Source organism: Schistocerca serialis, chromosome 8, assembly GCF_023864345.2.
Source record: "Schistocerca serialis cubense isolate TAMUIC-IGC-003099 chromosome 8, iqSchSeri2.2, whole genome shotgun sequence".
Classification (NCBI taxonomy): Eukaryota; Metazoa; Arthropoda; class Insecta; order Orthoptera; family Acrididae; genus Schistocerca; species Schistocerca serialis.
In genome coordinates this window covers 388,778,321-388,801,179 of record NC_064645.1, presented here as the reverse complement: position 1 = coordinate 388,801,179, position 22,859 = coordinate 388,778,321, and the positions used below count along the sequence as shown (strand labels likewise).

The following is a 22,859-nucleotide window of genomic DNA, read 5'->3' as shown; positions in this document are numbered from 1 at the left end:
AGCTTCACACATCCGTCCACATCAAACCCACCAACAAGCAACAGTACCCCGATTATGACAGCTGCCACCCATTACATATCAAACGGTGCCTTCCTTACAGCCTATGCCTTCATGGCAAACAAATCTGATCCAGTCCTGAATCCCTGAACCATTAGACCAACAACCTGAAAACAGCTTTCGCATCCCGCAACTACCCTCCCGACCTGGTACAGAAGCAAATAACCAGAGCCACTTCCTCATCCCCTTAAACCCAGAACCTCCCACAAAAGAACCCCAAAAGTGCCCCACTTGTGACAAGATACATTCCAGGACTGGATCACACTCTGAATGAGGCTCTCCAGCAGGGATACGACTTCCTCAAATCCTGCCCTGAAATGAGATCCATCCTTCATGAAATCCTCCCCACTCCACCAAGAGTGTCTTTCCGCCGTCCACCTAACCTTCGTAACCTCTTGGTTCATCCCTATGAAATCCCCAAACCACCTTCCCTACCCTCTGGCTCCTACCCTTGTAACCACCCCCGGTGTAAAACCTGTCCCATGCACCCCTCCACACCACCTACTCCAGTCCTGTAACCCGGAAGGTGTACACGATCAAAGGCAGAGCCACGTGTGACAGCACCCATGTGATTTACCAACTGACCTGCCTACACTGTGAAGCTTTCTATGTCGAAATGACCCGCAACGAACTGTCCATTCGCATGAACGGACACAGGCAGAAAGTGTTTGTTAGTAATGAGGATCACCCTGTGGCTAAACATGCCTTGGTGCATGGCCAGCACATCTTGGCACAGTGTTACACCGTCTGGGTTATCTGGATACTTCCCACTAACACCAACCTATCAGAATTAGAGAGATGGGAACTTGCCCTTCAATATATCCTCTCTTCCCATTACCCACCAGGCCTCAACCTCGGCTATTTCAAGTTGCCACCCCTCGTACATCACTTGTCACTCAACAACATCGTTGCCTCTATACTTCCGCCCCAACTGACATCTCTGCCCAAATTCTTTGCCTTTACATTTGTCTGCTTGTGTCTGTATATGTGCGGATGGATATGTGTGTGTGCGAGTGTATATCTGTCCCTTTTTCGCCCTAAGGTAAGTCTTTCTGCTCCTGGGATTGGAATGACTCCTTACCCTCTCCCTTAAAACCCACATCCTTTCATTTTTCCCTCTCCTTCCCTCTTTCCTGATGAAGCAACCGTGGGTTGCGAAAGCTTGAAATTCGTGTGTGTGTTTGTGTTTGTTATTGTTTCTATCAACGTACCAATGCTTTTGTTTGGTAAGTTACAGAATCTTTGTTTTTAGATATATTTTTCCCACATAATACCATTGATAAATATAGACCTCGAGCAGAAATCTGTTGCTAAGGCAGAATATTCATAATTTCTGTTTGTGTGCACTGATGAGAAACTGAATTGGAAGAGATATGCTCATGATGTGCTGAAACATTTAGATTCAGCCACTTACGCTATTAGGCTTATTGCAAATTTTGGTGATAAGCATATCAGTAAATTAGCCTGCTATGCATTTTTTTCATTCACTGCTTTCATGTGGCATCATATTTTGGGGTAATTCATCATTAAGAGAAAAATTATTCACTGCACAAAACTGTGTAATCAGAATAATAGGTGGAGCCCACCCAAGATCACCTTGCAGACATTTGTTCAAGGAACTCAGATATTCACTATATCTTCACAATACAGATATTCACTTATGAAATTTGTTATAAGAACCCACCCCAATTGAAAAATAATAGCAAAGTGCATGATTACCACACTAGAAGAAAGGATGATCTTCACTATTCTGGGCTTAATCTGACCTTCCTCACAAAGGTGAATTATGCTGTGCAAAAATCTTTGGTCCTTTATCAAATAGCATTAAAAGTCTGACAGGCAGGCAGCCAACCAACATTTAAAAATAAATTACAACAATTTCTGAATGACAACTCCTTCTACTCAATGGATGAATTTTTAGATATGAAGTAGTAACTGAAGAAAAATAAAAAAGAAGGAGATTATTTTGTGCAAATAAAACTTACATTAAATTGACACATTGCACATTAGAAAATGCCATATTAATGATATATGGAACAAGTATTAATGTAGCATAATGTAATTTAAAAGCTACTTCACATTCTAGTATAAGTCTTCATCTTGATAATGTTATTCCACACATTATTTACACAGGATAGTATAGAGCTTGTTCTGTATGTTTTTGTTTGTTGTAGGGTATATGTAAAACTGTAATTTATTCCATTGATTATCACCAAATGGTTAAAAAAAATACAGACTGACATTAGATACCAATTTTTCTTGTTTTCCCTTGTATATTCTTTGATTTAAACGCTTAAATATTTTAAATACTTTGTCTCCACCACTTTATAGTCTAACTAAATAATGGAAAGTCCAGGATGAAATAAAAATACAGTCTAGCTGTTACATAAGCTGTGTAAATGGTGCCACAAACTCTCTCTCTACTCACCGCTTTCATTTTAGCTTTGGCTGCTGCTAATGCTCTTTCAGTTGCCTCCAGTTCTGCCTTTGCCTTTGCTAGAGCTGCCTTCTTAGGTGCCACAGCTTTATTTACAAAATAATATTTGTACATTGCATGCACCCACATACAAAGAGATGTACATGCCTTTGATACCTATAAAAGGATAAATGAAACAATATACATCATAAAGATTAATAAGCAAAATTACACATAATGGACACTTTGTGTGATTACTAATCAAGATAAAAGCCCAAACTGAACTTAAATATAAAAGAATGAAAAGGGTTTTAAGAAATCAAATGAAAGGAATATATGTTTGGCATGTGTGCTCATTCACTCATATAGAAATGACAAATAATATCCTTCAAGCACATTTAACAAGTTAAACTGCAAACTAATTAAGAGAGATAGATATCTACATCTACATCTACATTGATACTCCGCAAGCCACCCAACGGTGTGTGGCGGAGGGCACTTTACGTGCCACTGTCATTACCTCCCTTTCCTGTTCCAGTCGCGTATGGTTCGCGGGAAGAACGACTGTCTGAAAGCCTCCGTGCGCGCTCTAATCTCTCTAATTTTACATTCGTGATCTCCTCGGGAAGTATAAGTAGGGGGAAGCAATATATTCGATACCTCATCCAGAAACACACCCTCTCGAAACCTGGCGAGCAAGCTACACCGCGATGCAGAGCGCCTCTCTTGCAGAGTCTGCCACTTGAGTTTATTAAACATCTCCGTAACGCTATCACGGTTACCAAATAACCCAGTGACGAAACGCGCCGCTCTTCTTTGGATCTTCTCTATCTCCTCCGTCAACCCGACCTGGTACGGATCCCACACTGATGAGCAATACTCAAGTATAGGTCGAACGAGTGTTTTGTAAGCCACCTCCTTTGTTGATGGACTACATTTTCTAAGCACTCTCCCAATGAATCTCAACCTGGTACCCGCCTTACCAACAATTAGTTTTATATGATCATTCCACTTCAAATCGTTCCGTACGCATACTCCCAGATATTTTACAGAAGTAACTGCTACCAGTGTTTGTTCCGCTATCATATAATCATACAATAAAGGATCCTTCTTTCTATGTATTCGCAATACATTACATTTGTCTATGTTAAGGGTCAGTTGCCACTCCCTGCACCAAGTGCCTATCCGCTGCAGATATTCCTGTATTTCGCTACAATTTTCTAATGCAGCAACTTCTCTGTATACTACAGCATCATCCGCGAAAAGCCGCATGGAACTTACGACACTATCTACTAAGTCATTTATATATATTGTGAAAAGCAATGGTCCCATAACACTCCCCTGTGGCACGCCAGAGGTTACTTTAACGTCTGTAGACGTCTCTCCATTGATAACAACATGCTGTGTTCTGTTTGCTAAAAACTCTTCAATCCAGCCACACAGCTGGTCTGATATTCCGTAGGCTCTTACTTTGTTTATCAGGCGACAGTGCGGAACTGTATCGAACGCCTTCCGGAAGTCAAGAAAAATAGCATCTACCTGGGAGCCTGTATCTAATATTTTCCGGGTCTCATGAACAAATAAGGCGAGTTGGGTCTCACACGATCGCTGTTTCCGGAATCCATGTTGATTCCTACATAGTAGATTCTGGGTTTCCAGAAATGACATGATACGCGAGCAAAAAACATGTTCTAAAATTCTACAAGAGATCGACGTAAGAGATATAGGTCTATAGTTTTGCGCATCTGCTCGACGACCCTTCTTGAAGACTGGGACTATCTGTGCTCTTTTCCAATCATTTGGAACCCTCCGTTCCTCTAGAGACTTGCGGTACACGGCTGTTAGAAGGGGGGCAAGTTCTTTCGCGTACTCTGTGTAGAATCGAATTGGTATCCCGTCAGGTCCAGTGGACTTTCCTCTATTGAGTGATTCCAGTTGCTTTTCTATTCCTTGGACACTTATTTCGATGTCAGCCATTTTTTCGTTTGTGCGAGGATTTAGAGAAGGAACTGCAGTGCGGTCTTCCTCTGTGAAACAGCTTTGGAAAAAGGTGTTTAGTATTTCAGCTTTACGCGTGTCATCCTCTGTTTCAATGCCATCATCATCCCGTAGTGTCTGGATATGCTGTTTCGAGCCACTTACTGATTTAATGTACGACCAGAACTTCCTAGGATTTTCTGTCAAGTCGGTACATAGAATTTTACTTTCGAATTCAATGAACGCTTCACGCATAGCCCTCCTTACGCTAACTTTGACATCGTTTAGCTTCTGTTTGTCTGAGAGGTTTTGGCTGCATTTAAACTTGGAGTGGAGCTCTCTTTGCTTTCGCAGTAGTTTCCTAACATTGTTGTTGTACCACGGTGGGTTTTTCCCGTCCCTCACAGTTTTACTCGGCACGTACCTGTCTAAAACGCATTTTACGATTGCCTTGAACTTTTTCCATAAACACTCAACATTGTCAGTGTCGGAACAGAAATTTTCGTTTTGATCTGTTAGGTAGTCTGAAATCTGCCTTCTATTACTCTTGCTAAACAGATAAAACTTCCTCCCTTTTTTTATATTCCTATTAACTTCCATATTCAGGGATGCTGCAACGGCCTTATGATCACTGATTCCCTGTTCTGTACATACAGATTCGAAAAGTTCGGGTCTGTTTGTTATCAGTAGGTCCAATATGTTATCTCCACGAGTCGGTTCTCTGTTTAATTGCTCGAGGTAATTTTCGGATAGTGCACTCAGTATAATGTCACTCGATGCTCTGTCCCTACCACCCGTCCTAAACATCTGAGTGTCCCAGTCTATATCTGGTAAATTGAAATCTCCACCTAAGACTATAACATGCTGAGAAAATTTATGTGAAATGTATTCCAAATTTTCTCTCAGTTGTTCTGCCACTAATGCTGCTGAGTCGGGAGGTCGGTAAAAGGAGCCAATTATTAACCTAGTTCGGTTGTTTAGTGTAACCTCCACCCATAATAATTCACAGGAACTATCCATTTCTACTTCACTACAGGATAAACTACTACTAACAGCGATGAACACTCCACCACCGGTTGCATGCAATCTATCCTTTCTAAACACAGTCTGTACCTTTGTAAAAATTTTGGCAGAATTTATCTCTGGCTTAAGCCAGCTTTCTGTACCTATAACGATTTCAGCTTCGGTGCTTTCTATCAGCGCTTGAAGTTCCGGTACTTTACCAACGCAGCTTCGACAGTTGACAATTACAATACCGATTGCTGCTTGGTCCCCGCATGTCCTGACTTTGCCCCGCACCCGTTGAGGCTGTTGCCCTTTCTGTACTTGCCCAAGGCCATCTAACCTAAAAAACCGCCCAGCCCACGCCACACAACCCCTGCTACCCGTGTAGCCGCTTGTTGCGTGTAGTGGACTCCTGACCTATCCAGCGGAACCCGAAACCCCACCACCCTATGGCGCAAGTCGAGGAATCTGCAGCCCACACGGTCGCAGAACCGTCTCAGCCTCTGATTCAGACCCTCCACTCGGCTCTGTACCAAAGGTCCGCAGTCAGTCCTGTCGACGATGCTGCAGATGGTGAGCTCTGCTTTCATCCCGCTAGCGAGACTGGCAGTCTTCACCAAATCAGATAGCCGCCGGAAGCCAGAGAGGATTTCCTCCGATCCATAGCGACACACATCATTGGTGCCGACATGAGCGACCACCTGCAGATGGGTGCACCCCGTACCCTTCATGGCATCCGGAAGGACCCTTTCCACATCTGGAATGACTCCCCCCGGTATGCACACGGAGTGCACATTGGTTTTCTTCCCCTCTCTTGCTGCCATTTCCCTAAGGGGCCCCATTACGCGCCTGACGTTGGAGCTCCCAACTACCAGTAAGCCCACCCTCTGCGACTGCCCGGATCTTGCAGACTGAGGGGCAACCTCTGGAACAGGACAAGCAGCCATGTCAGGCCGAAGATCAGTATCAGCCTGAGACAGAGCCTGAAACCGGTTCGTCAGACAAACTGGAGAGGCTTTCCGTTCAGCCCTCCGGAATGTCTTTCGCCCCCTGCCACACCTTGAAACAACCTCCCACTCTACCATAGGTGAGGGATCAGCCTCAATGCGGGCAGTATCCCGGGCAACCACAGTCGTAGTCCAATCAGGGGATGCGTGGGACGAGCTGGCCGTCCCCGACAAACCCCCATCCCGACCCCCACAGTGATGCCCATTGGCAACAGCCTCAAGCTGTGTGACCGAAGCCAACACTGCCTGAAGCTGGGAGCGAAGGGATGCCAACTCAGCCTGCATCCGAACACAGCAGTTGCAGTCCCTATCCATGCTAAAAACTGTTTTGCTAAGAACGTCTGAACTAATCTACAGAGAGCGTAAACAAATCGACAAAATTTAAACGGTTATTAAAATACAAGATTGCCTAGTAAATGCAGTAATGCTGCTACTTGCGCACTGCTGACACTGCTCGGCGGCGGAAGGAGACTAAGAGAAATTACACTATTCAGGTACTAAAACACGATGCTACACTCTCAAATACTATAATACGCCCGAAATTTATGAATTAAACAATGCAAGAACCAAAAACACGAAAAGAAATTAAGAATTAAACTATGTAACAAATGAGTGAGCTAGGAGTATACGACTTGCTGCTCAGCTGCTTATCCAACGGCGGCAGGGAGCACACTGACTGCGACCAACCGACACTGGCCGTTCAAAACAAAACAGTAGACAAACGACTACGCGAATTTACATTATTCAGGTACTAAAACGCGATGCTACAACTCTCAAATACTATAATACGCTCGAAATTTATGAATTAAACAATGCAAGTACCAAAAACAGGCAAAGAAATTAAGAATTAAACTATGTAACAAATGAGTGAGCTAGGACTATACGACTTGCTGCTCAGCTGCTTATCCAACGGCGGCAGGGAGCACACTGACTGCGACCAACCGACACTGGCCGTTCAAAACAAAACAGTAGACAAACGACTACGCGAATTTACACTATTCAGGTACTAAAACGCGATGCTACAACTCTCAAATACTATAATACGCTCGAAATTTATGAATTAAACAATGCAAGTACCAAAAACAGGCAAAGAAATTAAGAATTAAACTATGTAACAAATGAGTGAGCTAGGAGTATACGACTTGCTGCTGCAGCTGCTTATCCAACGGCGGCAGGTAGTACTAACAATCATTCAACTCCTGTACTCTATTTGTGTGTAGAAAATCAACGGTGTAAAAAAAAAAAGCAGTTAGCATCAAAATTAAATCTTTTATTAAAAGCTGCTACAGTCATTTGCTGTAAGTGGTTGTTATTAGTCTGTTAATGGTAAAAGATAAACTAAACAGGTAATTTGAAGGAAATAATGATGTTCCTAAACAATGTAAAAACACAAGACAATTTTACTATTAGCCTTGTACATAATTTTGAGTGGAGACACAAATATCACAGATGAAATGAGTAGCACCCACATAAAAATCCTTCAAAATTCTGGCATGTCCCTGTTTGTCAAGAGCGTAAGAAGGGCATCTACAACAATATCATCACCAGAAGAAAATCAGATGCTGATGAGTGAGCCAAAGACAGTACATGAGACTATCATAAACCATTTACGTAAGTCATACAAAGAAGAAACTGAACCAGGAGTACAAATAAACTCAGTTAAAATGAGGAATTCATTCTTCCTTAGGAGAATAATAGAATATGATGTAATGAAAATAATGTCAATATTCAAAATAAAAACATACAGTGGATGGGATGACTATCATTTACATTACTTAAGGAATGCAAAAATGAGTTAATAAAACCAATAACACCTTTAATAAACAGTCCAATTGGTCAGAGCACCTTTCATGAACTCTTAAAAATTACTGAGATATGTCCACTGCATAAAAAGGGAACAACCGGTGGCATAAATAATTACATGCCAATTTCGTTGGTTTCAACACTTGGCAAGTTGTTAAATGGAATCTTTCTTCTGCAAATAACCTTAGTAAACAATTCTCAGCATGGGTTCCAGAAAAGAAGATTCACAATAACAGCAGTATCAAATTTTTTCCATGACCTGCTAAACTGACTCGATACAAGAAAAGAGTGACTGGGGCTTTTCTAGATTTGTCTATGGCATTTGATTCTGTGTCTCATTTGGTATCACACTGTCCACTCACATCAATGTGATCACTTGTCAGATACTTGAATAACCACCTTTTGCAGGCAGACAACTGAGAGATGTGCAGGGAGAGAGTCAATATGGTTCTGGAAGATATGAACAGGGATGTGGAGTCATGCCAACATGAAAAGACATGTTGTACCATGGTCAGGCGTTCTAGATTTCTATTCTGGTGTGAACTGCCTGATCGGTAAACTAATCCTGGTGCTCTCTGAATCACACATGTACACTGCAAGCTGAGCAACACATTGCACTGTCCTGCTGGTAGACGCCATTGTGCTGAGGAAAAACAAACTGCATATTGTGCTGACCAATTGTGCCTTTCAGAATGATGAGATAACCCAGAGAATGCCACAAAAACTTTCCCCACACCTTATTGCTCCCTCTTGCGACCTGGATCTTTTCAATGATTGTAGTAGGGTGTCTGATTTCAGACATTTCTTCAAACTGTGTATGCCAATGTTCATCTATCTGACGGGGCATAAAATGTGATTCATCTGAAAATGCCACCTGTCACCATTCAGTGGGCAGCCAGTTGTGTTCATCGCCCATGAACAGCAGTCAGCATGGATGCATGAACCAGTATCTGCTGTACCCTATTTTACGGACTACCAGGTCTTCATCGTTCACCAGCCATGGCTGGACAGACCGTATCAAAGTTACAATCAAGTTTATTTACAATATTATGAATTACAGAATAACATCTAAACTTTATACAGGTAATGTATATAGACTGTCATGTTCACTGTGTCCATTCGTTTTCTTCATAGTCAAAGAATTCTTGGACCGAGTATAGTGAGCATTGTTTTAGGCTTTCAGCAATTTGTTTCTTGAAGTTGTCCAGTGGCAGGATATGCAATTCAACAGGTAGTTTGTTGAACATCTTTACAGCAATCACCAGAAAACTGTCTCCTGTTTTGGACAGTCGGCAGGTTGGTAGAGTTATGTCTTCTTTGCTGTGGGCATTATGTTTATGGATGTTATGCCTCTTGCTGTAGGTGTCTAGGTTTTCCCTTATGTGGATAAGGCATAATAATACATAGTGGCTATAAACAGTAATTATTCCCAATGTTCTGAGTAATGGTCTGCAGTGTTCCTGGCTGATGCTCGATGTAATAATTCTTATTGCCTTCTTTTGAAGTAGCAGCACATCCTTGCAGCCTACCGAATGAGCCCATAGCTGTAATCCATACAAAATATGGCTATGGAACAAAGCATAGTACACAGTTATCAGAAACTGGTCTGTAATCACTTTTTTAATCTTCATAGGAAGTATATTACATGAGAGTGTTTCTTGCATTCATGTACAGTGTGTCCATTCCACGAGAGTTTGTGGTCTATTGTTAAGCCTAACAGTTTCACAGATTCTATGTGGTCAGTGTACGTGTTTTTTCTAAGGCTGCATACCATATGCTGGGTTTTTTCCTCATTTACTTTCATCTTGTTGGCGATGAACCATTTTTTAGTGTTTTTGAACTGTACATCAGACTTCATGACTGCTTGGGCAGAATTTTCCCCTTTGGCAATAAGAGTGGTCTCGTCTGAAAATTGTAGTGTCTCACTGACTTCACTTAGGTCATTTACAAAAATGAGGAAGAGGAGTGGGGCTATGACCAAACTTTGGGGCACGCCGTGTTCTACCTTCTGTTTCAGGGATGTTCTTTCTTGGATTGAAACAATTTGCTGCAGATTATAAGATGCACCTTAATTTTTAAGCATTTTTAAAATAACATTTTTATTATTAGATTGCAAAGCCAAACTAAAAAAATCGTAGTTTATAAAGCTGAAATGACCTTTGAAATCCCTGAAAATTGTCAACTGAACTTACTTCTTCTTCTTCTTCTTCTTCTTGCTCTTGATCTTCATTGTTGTCCTCTTCATGTATAAAATGTTCTTCACTACCATCGAGAGCATTACTTCTGCTGCACTTCATGAAGGACTTAACAATAACGTCTTCTCTCACTCTAGATCACAACTATTTTATCAACTGACATACTTCTTTGATCGTAGGTTATTTTAATACTCCCTTCAGCATGAATTCATGTCAGATTTCATCCAAAGTAAATCTTCCCAGAATAACAGCAAGCTCTGTACTTCTGTGTCTCAATTTCTCTTTCACAGAATTTTCAAATGACTACTAAACAGATCTAGCACAAGAGGACAACTCTTCTTCAACGAAGCACCTTTCCTTCTCTTCAACACTCTCTCAATTCATAATTTCATACCAGCCTCATCCATCCAACCCTCATCGTGTATGTGAACAAAAGCACCTGGCAGTATTTCAGAATGTTTTAGCATTGTTTTCATTGGATTAAGCTTAGTGCTGTCAGTACAACATGAAAAGACAACCGTGAAGTGCATTTCTTCATGTGCACTTGTTTTTATAGTTACAGTTTTAGCACCTTTTGTAGCAACAGTTCTGTTACTTGTGACATCAAATGTCAGAGGAGTTTTGTCGATATTCACTATTTGGCTTAGTTCCACAGTAGTTTTCCTTTGATGTTGAATAATACAGGGATGGAAAGATAACGTTTTCTCTTCATACTTTTGTGACATTTTCTGAGATATTTTGGTTTTGGTTCACATGCTAATTCCATGGCGCTTCATAAACCTGTAGCACCAACCAACTCATCCTTAAAGTGTGTTAAGTTCCACTGTAGTGCTAGCTTATGAGCATTTATTTGAATCATTTTTGTACTAATTCCAGTGCCAGTTTAACAGTGTCCTTGAATCGATTTCAGTACATCATCTTCTAGTTTTGGCCGCTTTACATTTATTTAGTCCTCTACTTGCAAACTTAAGTCTTTCTCAATTTTTTCCAGTTATTCTTTACTAACCTGCCAATAGCGAAAGGTTTGTTTCTGTTGGTGAAGGACCAAAATGCCACTCAGCTGCGCTATTTCCATGTACTTCTGCATATGGTATTATTTTCAATTTGTAGTCTGCATCATATAAATACCTTTTTTTTCCGTTATGAAGTTAGCCACTAACAAAAATATTGTACCGTTACCAATAACACAAGCCAAGTTCACTAGCACTGTAGACTGCAATGATGCATCATAAGCTAGACAGTGATCTGGATTTCTGATAGTGGTTTGGGAGAGGTACAGTGTTGGTAAGCTTGTGAATCACCGCAGCTCACCTTCATTGCATCAGTACACTGCTGCAGGCAGTTGAATCCAATGTTGCCAGATAGAGATAGGTTTCCTGCAGCATCGAATATATGGCCATTTTTAAGACTGGGGGGAATTTTAAACCAAACAATGGACATATTTATATTAATTTTGAGTATAAGACACACCTGAATTTTGGAGGCAATTCTTCAAAGAAAAAAGTGTATCTTATAGACTGTACAGTCCATAAAATATGTACACAGCATGTTCACCGAATGGTTGTTGAAAAGACACTGTTAGTAGGCCCTTGGTTCTTCTGGATGGTCAGTAGCCCAACATGTGCATGTCTGTTAGCCTGTACACATCTCTGCAGCTGTTGTTCACCCCTGTCATCTAGGGCCCATGGTGAATCACAGCTGCCTTGGTGCCAGTTTTGGATAGTACAATTTTACCACATACACTATACTTTAACCACAGTGGCATGTGAACATTTTACAACTTAGTCATTTCCACATTACTACAACGACTGCACCAGAGCATAAAAAAAGTTAGCAGGCCTACATGAAGTAGCAAGCTGTGTGTTAAAAAATGAATACAATAAGTACAGGCTCTCTTAACAGATATAATAAATAAATTTTTCATATCGGGTAACTTGCCAGAGTATAAGAAAGAGGCAACATTTGTGCCTCTCTAAAGAAAGGTAGGAGAACAAATCCACCTCTCTGCTGTCATTGATCTCAAATATATTAGTATCAGTTATGACAGACAGATTAATGATTTATTGAATAAACAAAACATTCCCAAGTATGTCATAGTTTGGGTTCTGAAGTGCCAGAAACACAAAATCAGCCATAGGATAATTAACAAAAGTGATAATGTTCTTCAGGATGAGCGAGTCACATGCAAACAATATGAGAACACATGTCTTTTCAAACCAAATCTTATATCTACTCTACTCAGGTATAGTACACTTCTCAAGATTTTCTCTATGTCACATATACTCAGCACACTCTAATATTAGGTGAAAGGATGGCAAGGCTTAAGATTTTCACATGAAAATGACGACTTGGTTGTCTCGGCAATCAGTGAAAGAAAGCCTACTTTGTTTTTAATACTAAATACCACCACTAGAAAATGCAGAAATCTTTAGAGGATGGTATGTACCAGAAGCTTAATCATGATCTGACATCAGAAACACACGAAATCTATTAAAGGGTACTTATATTTCTGAGCCTTTACACGTTGCTAAACATACACAAGGAAGGCATCGTCTTAGGCCAACTGTTGGTGTCATCAGTTTGTCTACTTACAGACTCACGAAACATCTGGCAGCATTATTAGCACATAAAGTGGAACACTGTGAAGGGAGTCCTATGACTCAACCTAGGTCAAGCCAGATGCAGTCCTCCCACACTGTGAGATGATGACTAGCAAAGTGGGATATGTGCTGCAGAAATATGGATTCAGACCAGTATTCCAGCCTAATTCCAAGATACAAGATATTCTACAGCCTGTTAAAGTTGACTACATCTTCACATGCCTCTATGAATGCAGCAGCAGCTACATAGGCCTAAAGATTTCCTCTGTTTTTGAGTACTGCACTGAGCTCACGCAACATATCAAGCAAAGGGGCATTTAAAAATTTGGTATTTGATGAATATCAGTTGTAGAATAAACAAAAGATACAGCCTGGAGAGACAAGGGTCTTGGTGTCATCATACCAGGACTCCATTATAAAGGAGACAGACAAGACTCCTACCATTTTAACTAAGATCAAGAGTGTAGACCAAGTAGGGCATGGGAGCTAGGCTTTGGCCACTGAACAAAAGCAAAGACAGATGCTTGATGCTTGCAAGGAGATGGGAGTGCCAATTTCAAATGTGGTACCAGCCCCTTGCACCACTTCAAAAGCAAAGTACTGTGCACTACAATGAGTTTACATTGCATTCTGCCAATACAGTATATTAACCACTACTCTCTGTAATACAATTTAAGGGAAATAATTAAATCAAATTTGGTAAATTGATGCTCTTCAAATTACAAATTACACAATACTTAAAAAGATATTTTTGCTGTTAACCAAAATCTGTTAACTAACAGACCTCTAAGGAACAAGTTGACATCAACCACTCTAATTAACAAGGAAATGGAAAACAATTGCAGTTTAATGAGAAAATTCACAAAATATGTGACAGATGGGATGAAGAAATATATCCAAAATTCCTCAATACTATGAACTGACTTGAAATTACAGTTTGTCACAAAAAGTAAATACAGGAAAATTTCTTGCACTGTTTGAATTTCACAGAACACTAAAGAGAAGAAGAAATGGAAAAGGAATCATTTCTTTCTGACAAATTCCAAGTAAGCCATTGCCATCTAAGTAACAGTAATCTGAGAGAAACTGATCAATCATGAAGAGTGATAAAAGTTCAGGCTGCTACTTTATGACACTTAAATTCGTGGTAGAAGGTAACTGTGCTTCAGAATCATTGGAAACACTCTCTTGCAGAACAAAATAGTAATAATAATAATAATAACAATAAAATACACATTCAAATTGAAATACCAAATACCCTTTCATTAGAATATAAGCAAAGACAAAAATCAACCATAAAGCTTCCTAGATGTCTGGAAAGACAGAGTTATAGTGAATAGTGAATAGTGTTTTATTCATCTCATAACATACAATTTCTAATCATATGATTAGTGTACAGGAGACACGTCAAAAAAATGGATAACACAACTTAGGCCTAATTGGTACAAAGAATTTTAACATTAATATAAACTTTTATTTTTCTTTCCTCCCTTTTGTGAAGGACAGCTACATTTACACACAAGACTATATGTAAATTTATCCTGCTCAAATGTTCAGTTCATCCTTCATGAACTCCTCAACACTATATGAAGTACAATAAGTATTTCAGGAGTCAGGTACTAGATAAGGAAAATATTATATGATGGCAAACAGAGTGTCTTCAAAGGAAATAGCATTTTTACTGGGTTGTAACAATCTATTTCAGATTGCCCAGTATTAATACTAAGATGGACATTCAAATAAAAATTAAACTCAGAGCCGAGAGTAAACGAGAAAGTAGTGAAACACTGGAATAGATACATTTACAAATAAAAGTTTGTAAAGTAGCAGAACAGGATGACATTTAATGAAAACTGTATAACCATTTTGATGAAACTGATCTTACATTACAAAATTCATGCGAAGTCATTTACAAATAAAAGTTTGTAAAGTAGCAGAACAGGATGACATTTAATGAAAACTGTATAACCATTTTGATGAAACTGATCTTGCATTACAAAATTCATGCGAAGTTATACAGAAGAATAAGTACACATTTAAACATTATTGGTTTATTTTATTGATGAAATTAAGTCATCTGACAACATTCTTAGACTAATTAAAATGAAGTATAATTGATTATGATACATAATCACTAACTGAAAATGTCTCAAAATCAATGAAAGCAAAATTCCAACATTGTTCACAGAAATTGCCTGCATCAGGCAACACAGGAAAAACTAGAACTAGTAATGAATTGGTTTTCTTCTAATGAACTCTGTAATATCTCTATATATTCGATGAATTATTCAGATACAATTCTACCCTCGAATGACGTTTACTAATTTTCTATCTTCATACTCGCAGAATCCATGCGAAAAGTAGTTCATACAATAGCTATGCCATGAGCGCATAAGTATTCTATGTAGTACTCTCTCTGGTGGTTGTTAGAAAAAAAAAGAAAGGGAGCTTCCGAGATTGTCTTCATGCCGATTAGCCTGAGCTTGGTTTGGAAGGACTGTAATCTGATTATTGAGATTTATGACAGAAGATAACTGAGACGAAACTGTACAATTAAAAAGGAAATATATATAGATTGCTCCTTCAAATAAAAGGTGTGTATTGGAAATTTGAGAATTAATGATATTTATCGATATATTGCGTAGTTGTTAATCAGAAGGGAACTTCCGAAAGACTGGATACGAACCTGCATTTAATAATCCAAGAGCTCCATTACTTCTTCGGAAGGTTAAACTTCATCAAAGCCAAATATCCCCTTGATTTGAGGTTTTCCGACTGATTATACAACGCTCCCAAAATTACGAGGCATTTTATTTGTACAGATTAGCAGACTGCCGCAAAGCACGAGCCTGCAGAGAAGAATAATCATCGCCTGATTTCATTCTAACAAGTAAAATTTCAGAGTCATTTTGAGTGACTGAGCTATGACTGTGTTTCCTATCATGAATGATTGATTGCTCGAACGAATTGAGAGCTACAGAATTACGTAGAAAAGATAGGAGGAAAAAATTACAGTGGCGACCGTGACAGGACTCTCTTGGATTGTTATATAATATATGTATTTTTTTGTTTCATGAAAACCAACGAGAACGAGAGGTAACTAATCTGAAGAGAGATTCGGTGCCCGTAGTAAAAGATTGCTGATACCAAGAAATGATTTCAACTGTTGGACAACACCGAAACTACAGAACAAGGCCAGAGAAATATAATTTTTTTATCCTGTAGTTAAAATAGTTTGAAATCAATTTAGAAAGAACTTTTTTCCAGATAGTAGTTAGATTGTAGAACTGTATATTGTGTGATTTTCGTATCTGGACATTGAACTTTATACCATCTGTGAAGTAATTTGAAAGTTAAGTGTGTCTACGACAGTAAATTTGAAACTGTATTTAGTGATTAGAACCTGATATTGACAGTTATTTAATGGTATTGACTAGAGCGTCATTTAAAATGTCATTGAATCAGCAACGAGAAGTGCAACAGCCTTCAGCTGTTTGCGCAGGAGCAGAGGCCACGGATAGCAATTCTGAGACTGTTGTGGCTAGCGCTAGCAATATAAATAATCCCGCTGGTTCAGAAAACATTCATACAACAGCTGATCAGACTGTTGTTGACACATTAGTTGTTATTATGCAACAGTTGTCTCTATTAGCCGAAGGCCAAGCGGAGGTAAAACGAGACTTATCCGTGATACAAAATGAACTCCAAAATCAATTAGCCGAAAATCAAACAGAATTACAAAATCAGTTAAGAGCAACCTTTACCGAATTAGATCAGAGATTAAATACCCAGACACAGGAAATAAAGGAACAGGCAGAAAGGACCGAACAGAATCTTATTGCTCGAATTGAGCAGGTCCGCCAACAATGCCATGAAAACAATAGTAAATTAAAAGCGGAACTAACCGAATATGTATCCGTCAAAATTGACACGATACAAAAACAAGTAGAACTGTTTCCTCAAGTAATACAAGCTCAAGAGGACATACAGTGTTCCGTAGCTATGATACCAGAAATTATAGAATCCCAAGATAATCTAAAGAAGCAATTTGACGAAGTGAAGGAAAAACAGGAGACAGTGGAACATAGAATGAATGTACTTGCGGGAAAGTTTTCAGAAATGACATTAGAGTGGCAAAATTTTCCTTTGGAAACCATAGAAGAAACTGTGAAAGTAGCTTTACAGTCAATTTCAGAGAGTTCCGAGGAGAATTTTTTCAACAAAGGGTTAAAGGAAGTTCGAGAACAACTTGGTGAAGAATTCTCACGTTGGAAAGAAAATATCGAAAGATCACTAAATCTCTCGCAGGAGGATTTAGAAACAGCGAGAAGTAGGAAACAACATTCTCAATCTGCGCGTGAAATTCCGTCCACGTCAAGATCCGATGTAGACAGAACTGGAACGTCACAAGTTAGATTCGATATAACGGATAGCCACAGGGAAGAGTACGAACAGAATGATTTTTGGAATCGTAGTACCGTTGAGGAACAGATGATTAAACAGAGACAATTTCAAATCTTTAACCCTGACAAAAAGAATGTTCATCCTGTAGTCTTTATTCGAAGTTTCAGAGGTCTATTTCCACGATCTTGGACAGAATGGCAAAAGATTAGTTTTGTATCTGGATATATACAAGGATCAGGAGCATTGTGGGCATCCGAACAAACATCTTCTTGTAAATGTTACAAAGAATTTGAGCAGGCTTTTCTAGCAAAATATTGGTCTGCTGGAATACAAGAAAGACTTAGGCAGGAAGTATTATATCCAGCAAAATATTGGTCTGCTGGAATACAAGAAAGACTTAGGCAGGAAGTATTATATCCTGAGCCTTTCTCATTTTCTACAGGATCTCTAAAGAGATATTTTGAGAAATACATTAATAAATCTTTGTATTGGTATGTACCGATTCCTTTGCCGGATATATTTGGAATACTCAAGTCCAGACTACCCACCAGTATAAGGAATCAGCTGTTATATGTAAATGATAAGGATATAGACTCATTTATGACTACGCTTGATCGTATTGATATAATTGAGGAGGACAATAAAAGGGCAAGAGAAATGTCATATCAAAGAAGAGCAATAGAAGCGAATCCGAGCTGCAACTCGAGTGGGAATGGCAGTAATGGTAGCAGTAACAATAAGAGGAGACTTAGCAATGGACAAAATGCAAACAATAATTATTACCATAATGGAAACATTAGTAATGGTGCAGCGAGGGGCTATTTTAGGAACAGTAGAAATTTTAATCGATATAATCCAATGTATGGCAACACAGGACAGTTCTACCAACACCAGCAGAACAACAACAATAATTACACGAATCAAGCAAGACAACATAGACAGAATTCACTACAACAACCGATAATCACTGAAGTAGCTGAAGAGACAAATACCAATCGGACCAATAATCAGTCAAACTGAACATGACCGCATCGTGCCCTGGAGGAGCGGTCAGGGGATCTGTTAGGGGCGAAACAGTAAAATTACAATTGTTAAGATATAATGATGGTGAGCTGTTGACTGAAGAGTTAACAAAGGATTTAATAACGTGTCATAATGACAGATCAAGTGTTCCGGTGTCGGAAGTATTTGTTGAAATAGAGGAAGTTCCAATGAATGTGATATTGGACACCGCCGCTTCCGCCAATGTCATCTCAGGCACTCTTTTTCGGAGAATTATTAGGAAGAAGAAGGTACCAATTTTTCCAGTACAGAACTGCAAAATCATCGGAGCTGTTGGAGCACGCTCTCCCAATGTCAAAATACAAACACAATTAGAGATGAAAATGGGAAATGTAGCAATAAAATGTACGTTCCTTGTAGTGGAGAAGTTATTAGCGGACTGTATTCTTGGTATTGGGAGTATGCAGGAGTACGATTGTTAGATTAATTTTTTGGAAGGAATAGTTAAATTTAGATTCAATGGAGAAGAGATAGGACTGGATTTAAATAGAAAGGAAACTGTGCATGAGAAATATTGTCGCGGTGCCATAATTCAATTAATTGACACTACAAACGGTCGTTGGAAGGAGCTTTCAAAGGATTTGATACAACAAGAGGACTTTAATCAAACAACAATGATAAAAGCTAGTGAATCCAATCAGCTTACCGGAGAACAAAGGCAGCAGCTTCATTATTTGTTAGGGGCATATGAAGAGATTTTTGATGAGAAACCAGGAACTATTAAAGGGTATATTTGTCACCTACAAGTGAAGCCACATCAGACTTACTGTTACACGCACTATCCGATCCCCTGGTGTTTAAAACAATCCGTTCAAAGGGAAATAAATAGAATGTTAGAATGGAACTTGATTGAGCCATCAACTAGTCCATATTGATCTCCGCTCTTAGTCGTCCCAAAACCTGGAGGTAACATTAGATTAGTTCTGGATGCAAGAGAGATTAATAAAATAATAGTACCTGTAAGAACTCATCCGGAAAATATAGATGAATTAATTCAAAATTTCCAGGATGTTTCGTACTTAACTAGTGTTGATTTGAGAAGTTTGTACTGGCAGGTCCAAATGGATGAAGAATCTAGGAAATATACCGCATTTATCTATGCTGGGAGAAGTTACCAATTTAGAGTTGTCCCGTTCGGACTTAATATTAGTGCCGGAATATTTATTTCAGCGTTGGATTATGTTCTTGGACCAGAATTGAGAAGTCGTATAACTGTGTTTGTTGATAACTTATTAATAGCCACGAAAACATGGGAAGAGCATTTGCATATTTTGGAAAGGATTTTTGCTGTTTTCAAGAAAACCGGAATTACAGTAAACTTACAAAAGTCTCATTTTGCTTTACCACAAATTAAGTTCTTAGGACATATGATAGATGCGAAAGGTATCCTGCCTACCGAGAAGAAGATAAGTGCAATTCGAAATTTTCCATCACCACGGAATAAAAGACAGCTGAAGGGATTTATAGGTATGGCATTGTTCTTCCGTCGTTTCATAAAGACTCAAGCCATGAATTCTGAGGCATTAAACTGGCTTCTACGGAAGGATGTGCCATGGCAATGGACTGAAGAATGTGAACTAGCTTTTCGAGACATTAAAGACCAACTCGTTAACGCATCCTTATTATATCACCCTGATATGAATTGTGAGTTCTGTCTGTCCACGGATTCATCGGATGTTGGATTAGGTGCTTGTCTCTTCCAAATAAGGAAAATAAAAGGGGTACCAACATTCTGTCCGATAGCATTTGCTAGTCAAGTGTTATTGCCCTGTGAAAGAGCCTGTACGACCACAGAACTTGAAGCACTTGCGGTTATCTGGGCATTCAAGAAGTTTAACTATTATTTATATGGTTCGAAAACGATTGTGTATTGTGACCATCAATCACTAACCTTTTTGCAAACATGTAAATTGTTACATCCTAGACTGTCACGTTGGACTATGACACTACAACAGTACCAATTTAGAATTATTCATGTGTCTGGCAAAGAAAATATTATTGCGTATGCACTGTCAAGATCCCCAGAAGGTTTAATGCCGGAAACAGAATCAGTAAATACTTCGGATTTTCCAGTATTACTGTTGCAGGACAATATCTACAAGACTTATTATGTACATCTTTGTAGAGATATGGGAAATTTACAACGAAAAGACCCTCGATGGAAGAAGATAATTCAGCTAAAGGAACAACAAAATTCAAGGGCTAGTTTAGATCATTATAAATTACTAAATGGAGTATTATTCTTCAGACGTGGGATGGACAACAATCCACAGTGGTGTGTATGTATCCCGAAGGAATATGAGGAAAAATTAATTTGGTTTACCCACTTATCATGGGGACATTTTGGTGTAATTAAATGTGCCAATAAAATAGGAGCATACTGTTATTTTCCGAATATTCGGAGAAAAGTGCACCAAACAATACAAAACTGTTTACTCTGTCAAAAGGCAAAACCGGATAATAGAGGTAGTAAGCATGTTCTGCATTCAATTATTCCACGAGAGCCAAGGGCGTTAATTTTGTGTGATATCTGCGGCCCTCTCCCATGATCAAGAGGAGGAGTCAAATTCATTGTTGGATTCTTTGACGTGTTTACAAAATATGTAAAACTATATCCATTAAAGTGTGCTACTGCCAGAGCTGTTGTAGTGAGATTGGTGCGTGACTATCTTCCGCATGTAGGTTTACCGAAATCCATAGTTACAGATAATGCCAGAATTTTTACCGGATTTAAATAGAAGCAAACATTAACACAACTTGGTATTCGACAAATTTTGACATCATGTTACCATCCACAAGGTAGTCCAATAGAACGAGTTTTCCGAGAATTAAACCGATTTATGCGTACATACTGTCACAGTAAACAAACATCATGGGCTGATTATTTGTCAGAATTTGAACAAATATTTAATAATCTGACATACCTGAACTAACTTTACTCCAACAGAGCTTATGTTTAGTCAGATTGAAAAGAACTTCTGGATAAACCATCTGCCAAAGTATGAAGACCAGAATTTAAAATGGGAGGAAAAGATTCGACTCACACTTGTCAATTTAACTAAAAAGGCAATACAACGGAAATTGACATATGATAAACGGATTCACCGGATTCAGACGTTTCATCTTGGAGAAAAGGTTTTATTGAGGCGACACATCCATTCCTCGAAACTGATGAAGAACATAAAGAAATGGAATCTTATTTATACCGGACCATATGTTATTGTAAATATACCAAATCCTGGATCATACTTGTTGGCATATCCCGAATCGAAAAGAATAAAGGGATTATTCCCGCATAATGATATTAAGAAATTTTTTGAAGGATCGTATATCTGTGATACCAAATATGGAGAAGAATTTAGAGTGGAATTTGACTATGAGTCGAATGTGTATATAAATATCAAGAAGTTTATGTTGTCTAGAGGTTAAGAGACAGTGAGATTACTCCTGTGATAGGTTAAGAGACAGTGAGATTGCTCCTGTGATACGTTAAGAGACAGTGAGATTACTCCTATGATAGGTTAAGAGACAGTGAGATTACTCCTGTGATAGTTTAGCACAAAAATTTTAAGATAGGTAGAAGAATTTGTTAATTACTAGTGTTTGTAAGTGTGGACTATGAGCAGAAGCCACAGTGATATACAATGAAAGTGCATCTACATTTCCTCAAGACACGGCACTTATGTGAGAATTGCGTGTGAAACTTGAACAGTGTGGGATATGTAAGTAAATACGCTGTGTGTATGATGTGCACTGTTCGCGCAAGAAAACAAATGAACTGTGAAATGAAGCACTGTTGCAAACAATTGAAGAAACTCTCTGGTTGCGCGAGAGAAAATTATTATAATATTTACATTTTTCATTATGCCTTCTTTACCAGGAGAATTAATTTAAGAATTTTAACTAACATTTTAAGAATAGCAGTTTGTGTGTTTCATATCATGGACATAATTGTTGAAATATATTTCCATAAATGTTCATGAGAGGATGAAGAAGATTCTGCGATTGGATGATTTGTTAAATGAACATACGTCATCATTAATGATATTTATTTGCAAGTGGATCTATAAATCAATTAAGTATAAGAATAATGAAAATTTTTCAAATTATTCCTTTTGTGGAGTCAGTGTCATATGCCTATGTTTAAAATTTTTCATCAGGTGTAAACTTAAATTTTATCCTTAATTTCGTAATTGAAAGCAAACCTCGGACAGATTCAATGCTCTACTTCCACCTGCACTATAACAAAACGAAGATTAGATTAAAAATTCTTTTTGAGAGGAATACATTCGATATGAGCTACAACAAAATTTAAATGCCCACAGTCTATTTG

The 22,859-nt window shown here is 38.7% G+C and overlaps 1 protein-coding gene across 1 annotated transcript in view; it reads right to left on the bottom strand.

Annotated features, from left to right (window-relative positions):
• Positions 1 to 22,859, bottom strand: part of LOC126417029 (dynein axonemal heavy chain 1-like) — a gene marked incomplete at its 3' end in the record, with an annotated part of 951,942 nt that overhangs the window by 184,840 nt on the left and 744,243 nt on the right. The window contains exon 47 of the mRNA XM_050084920.1: positions 2,486 to 2,650. Coding sequence (XP_049940877.1) covers positions 2,486 to 2,650 — 165 coding nt within the window. The remainder of the gene's footprint in view (positions 1 to 2,485; positions 2,651 to 22,859) is intronic.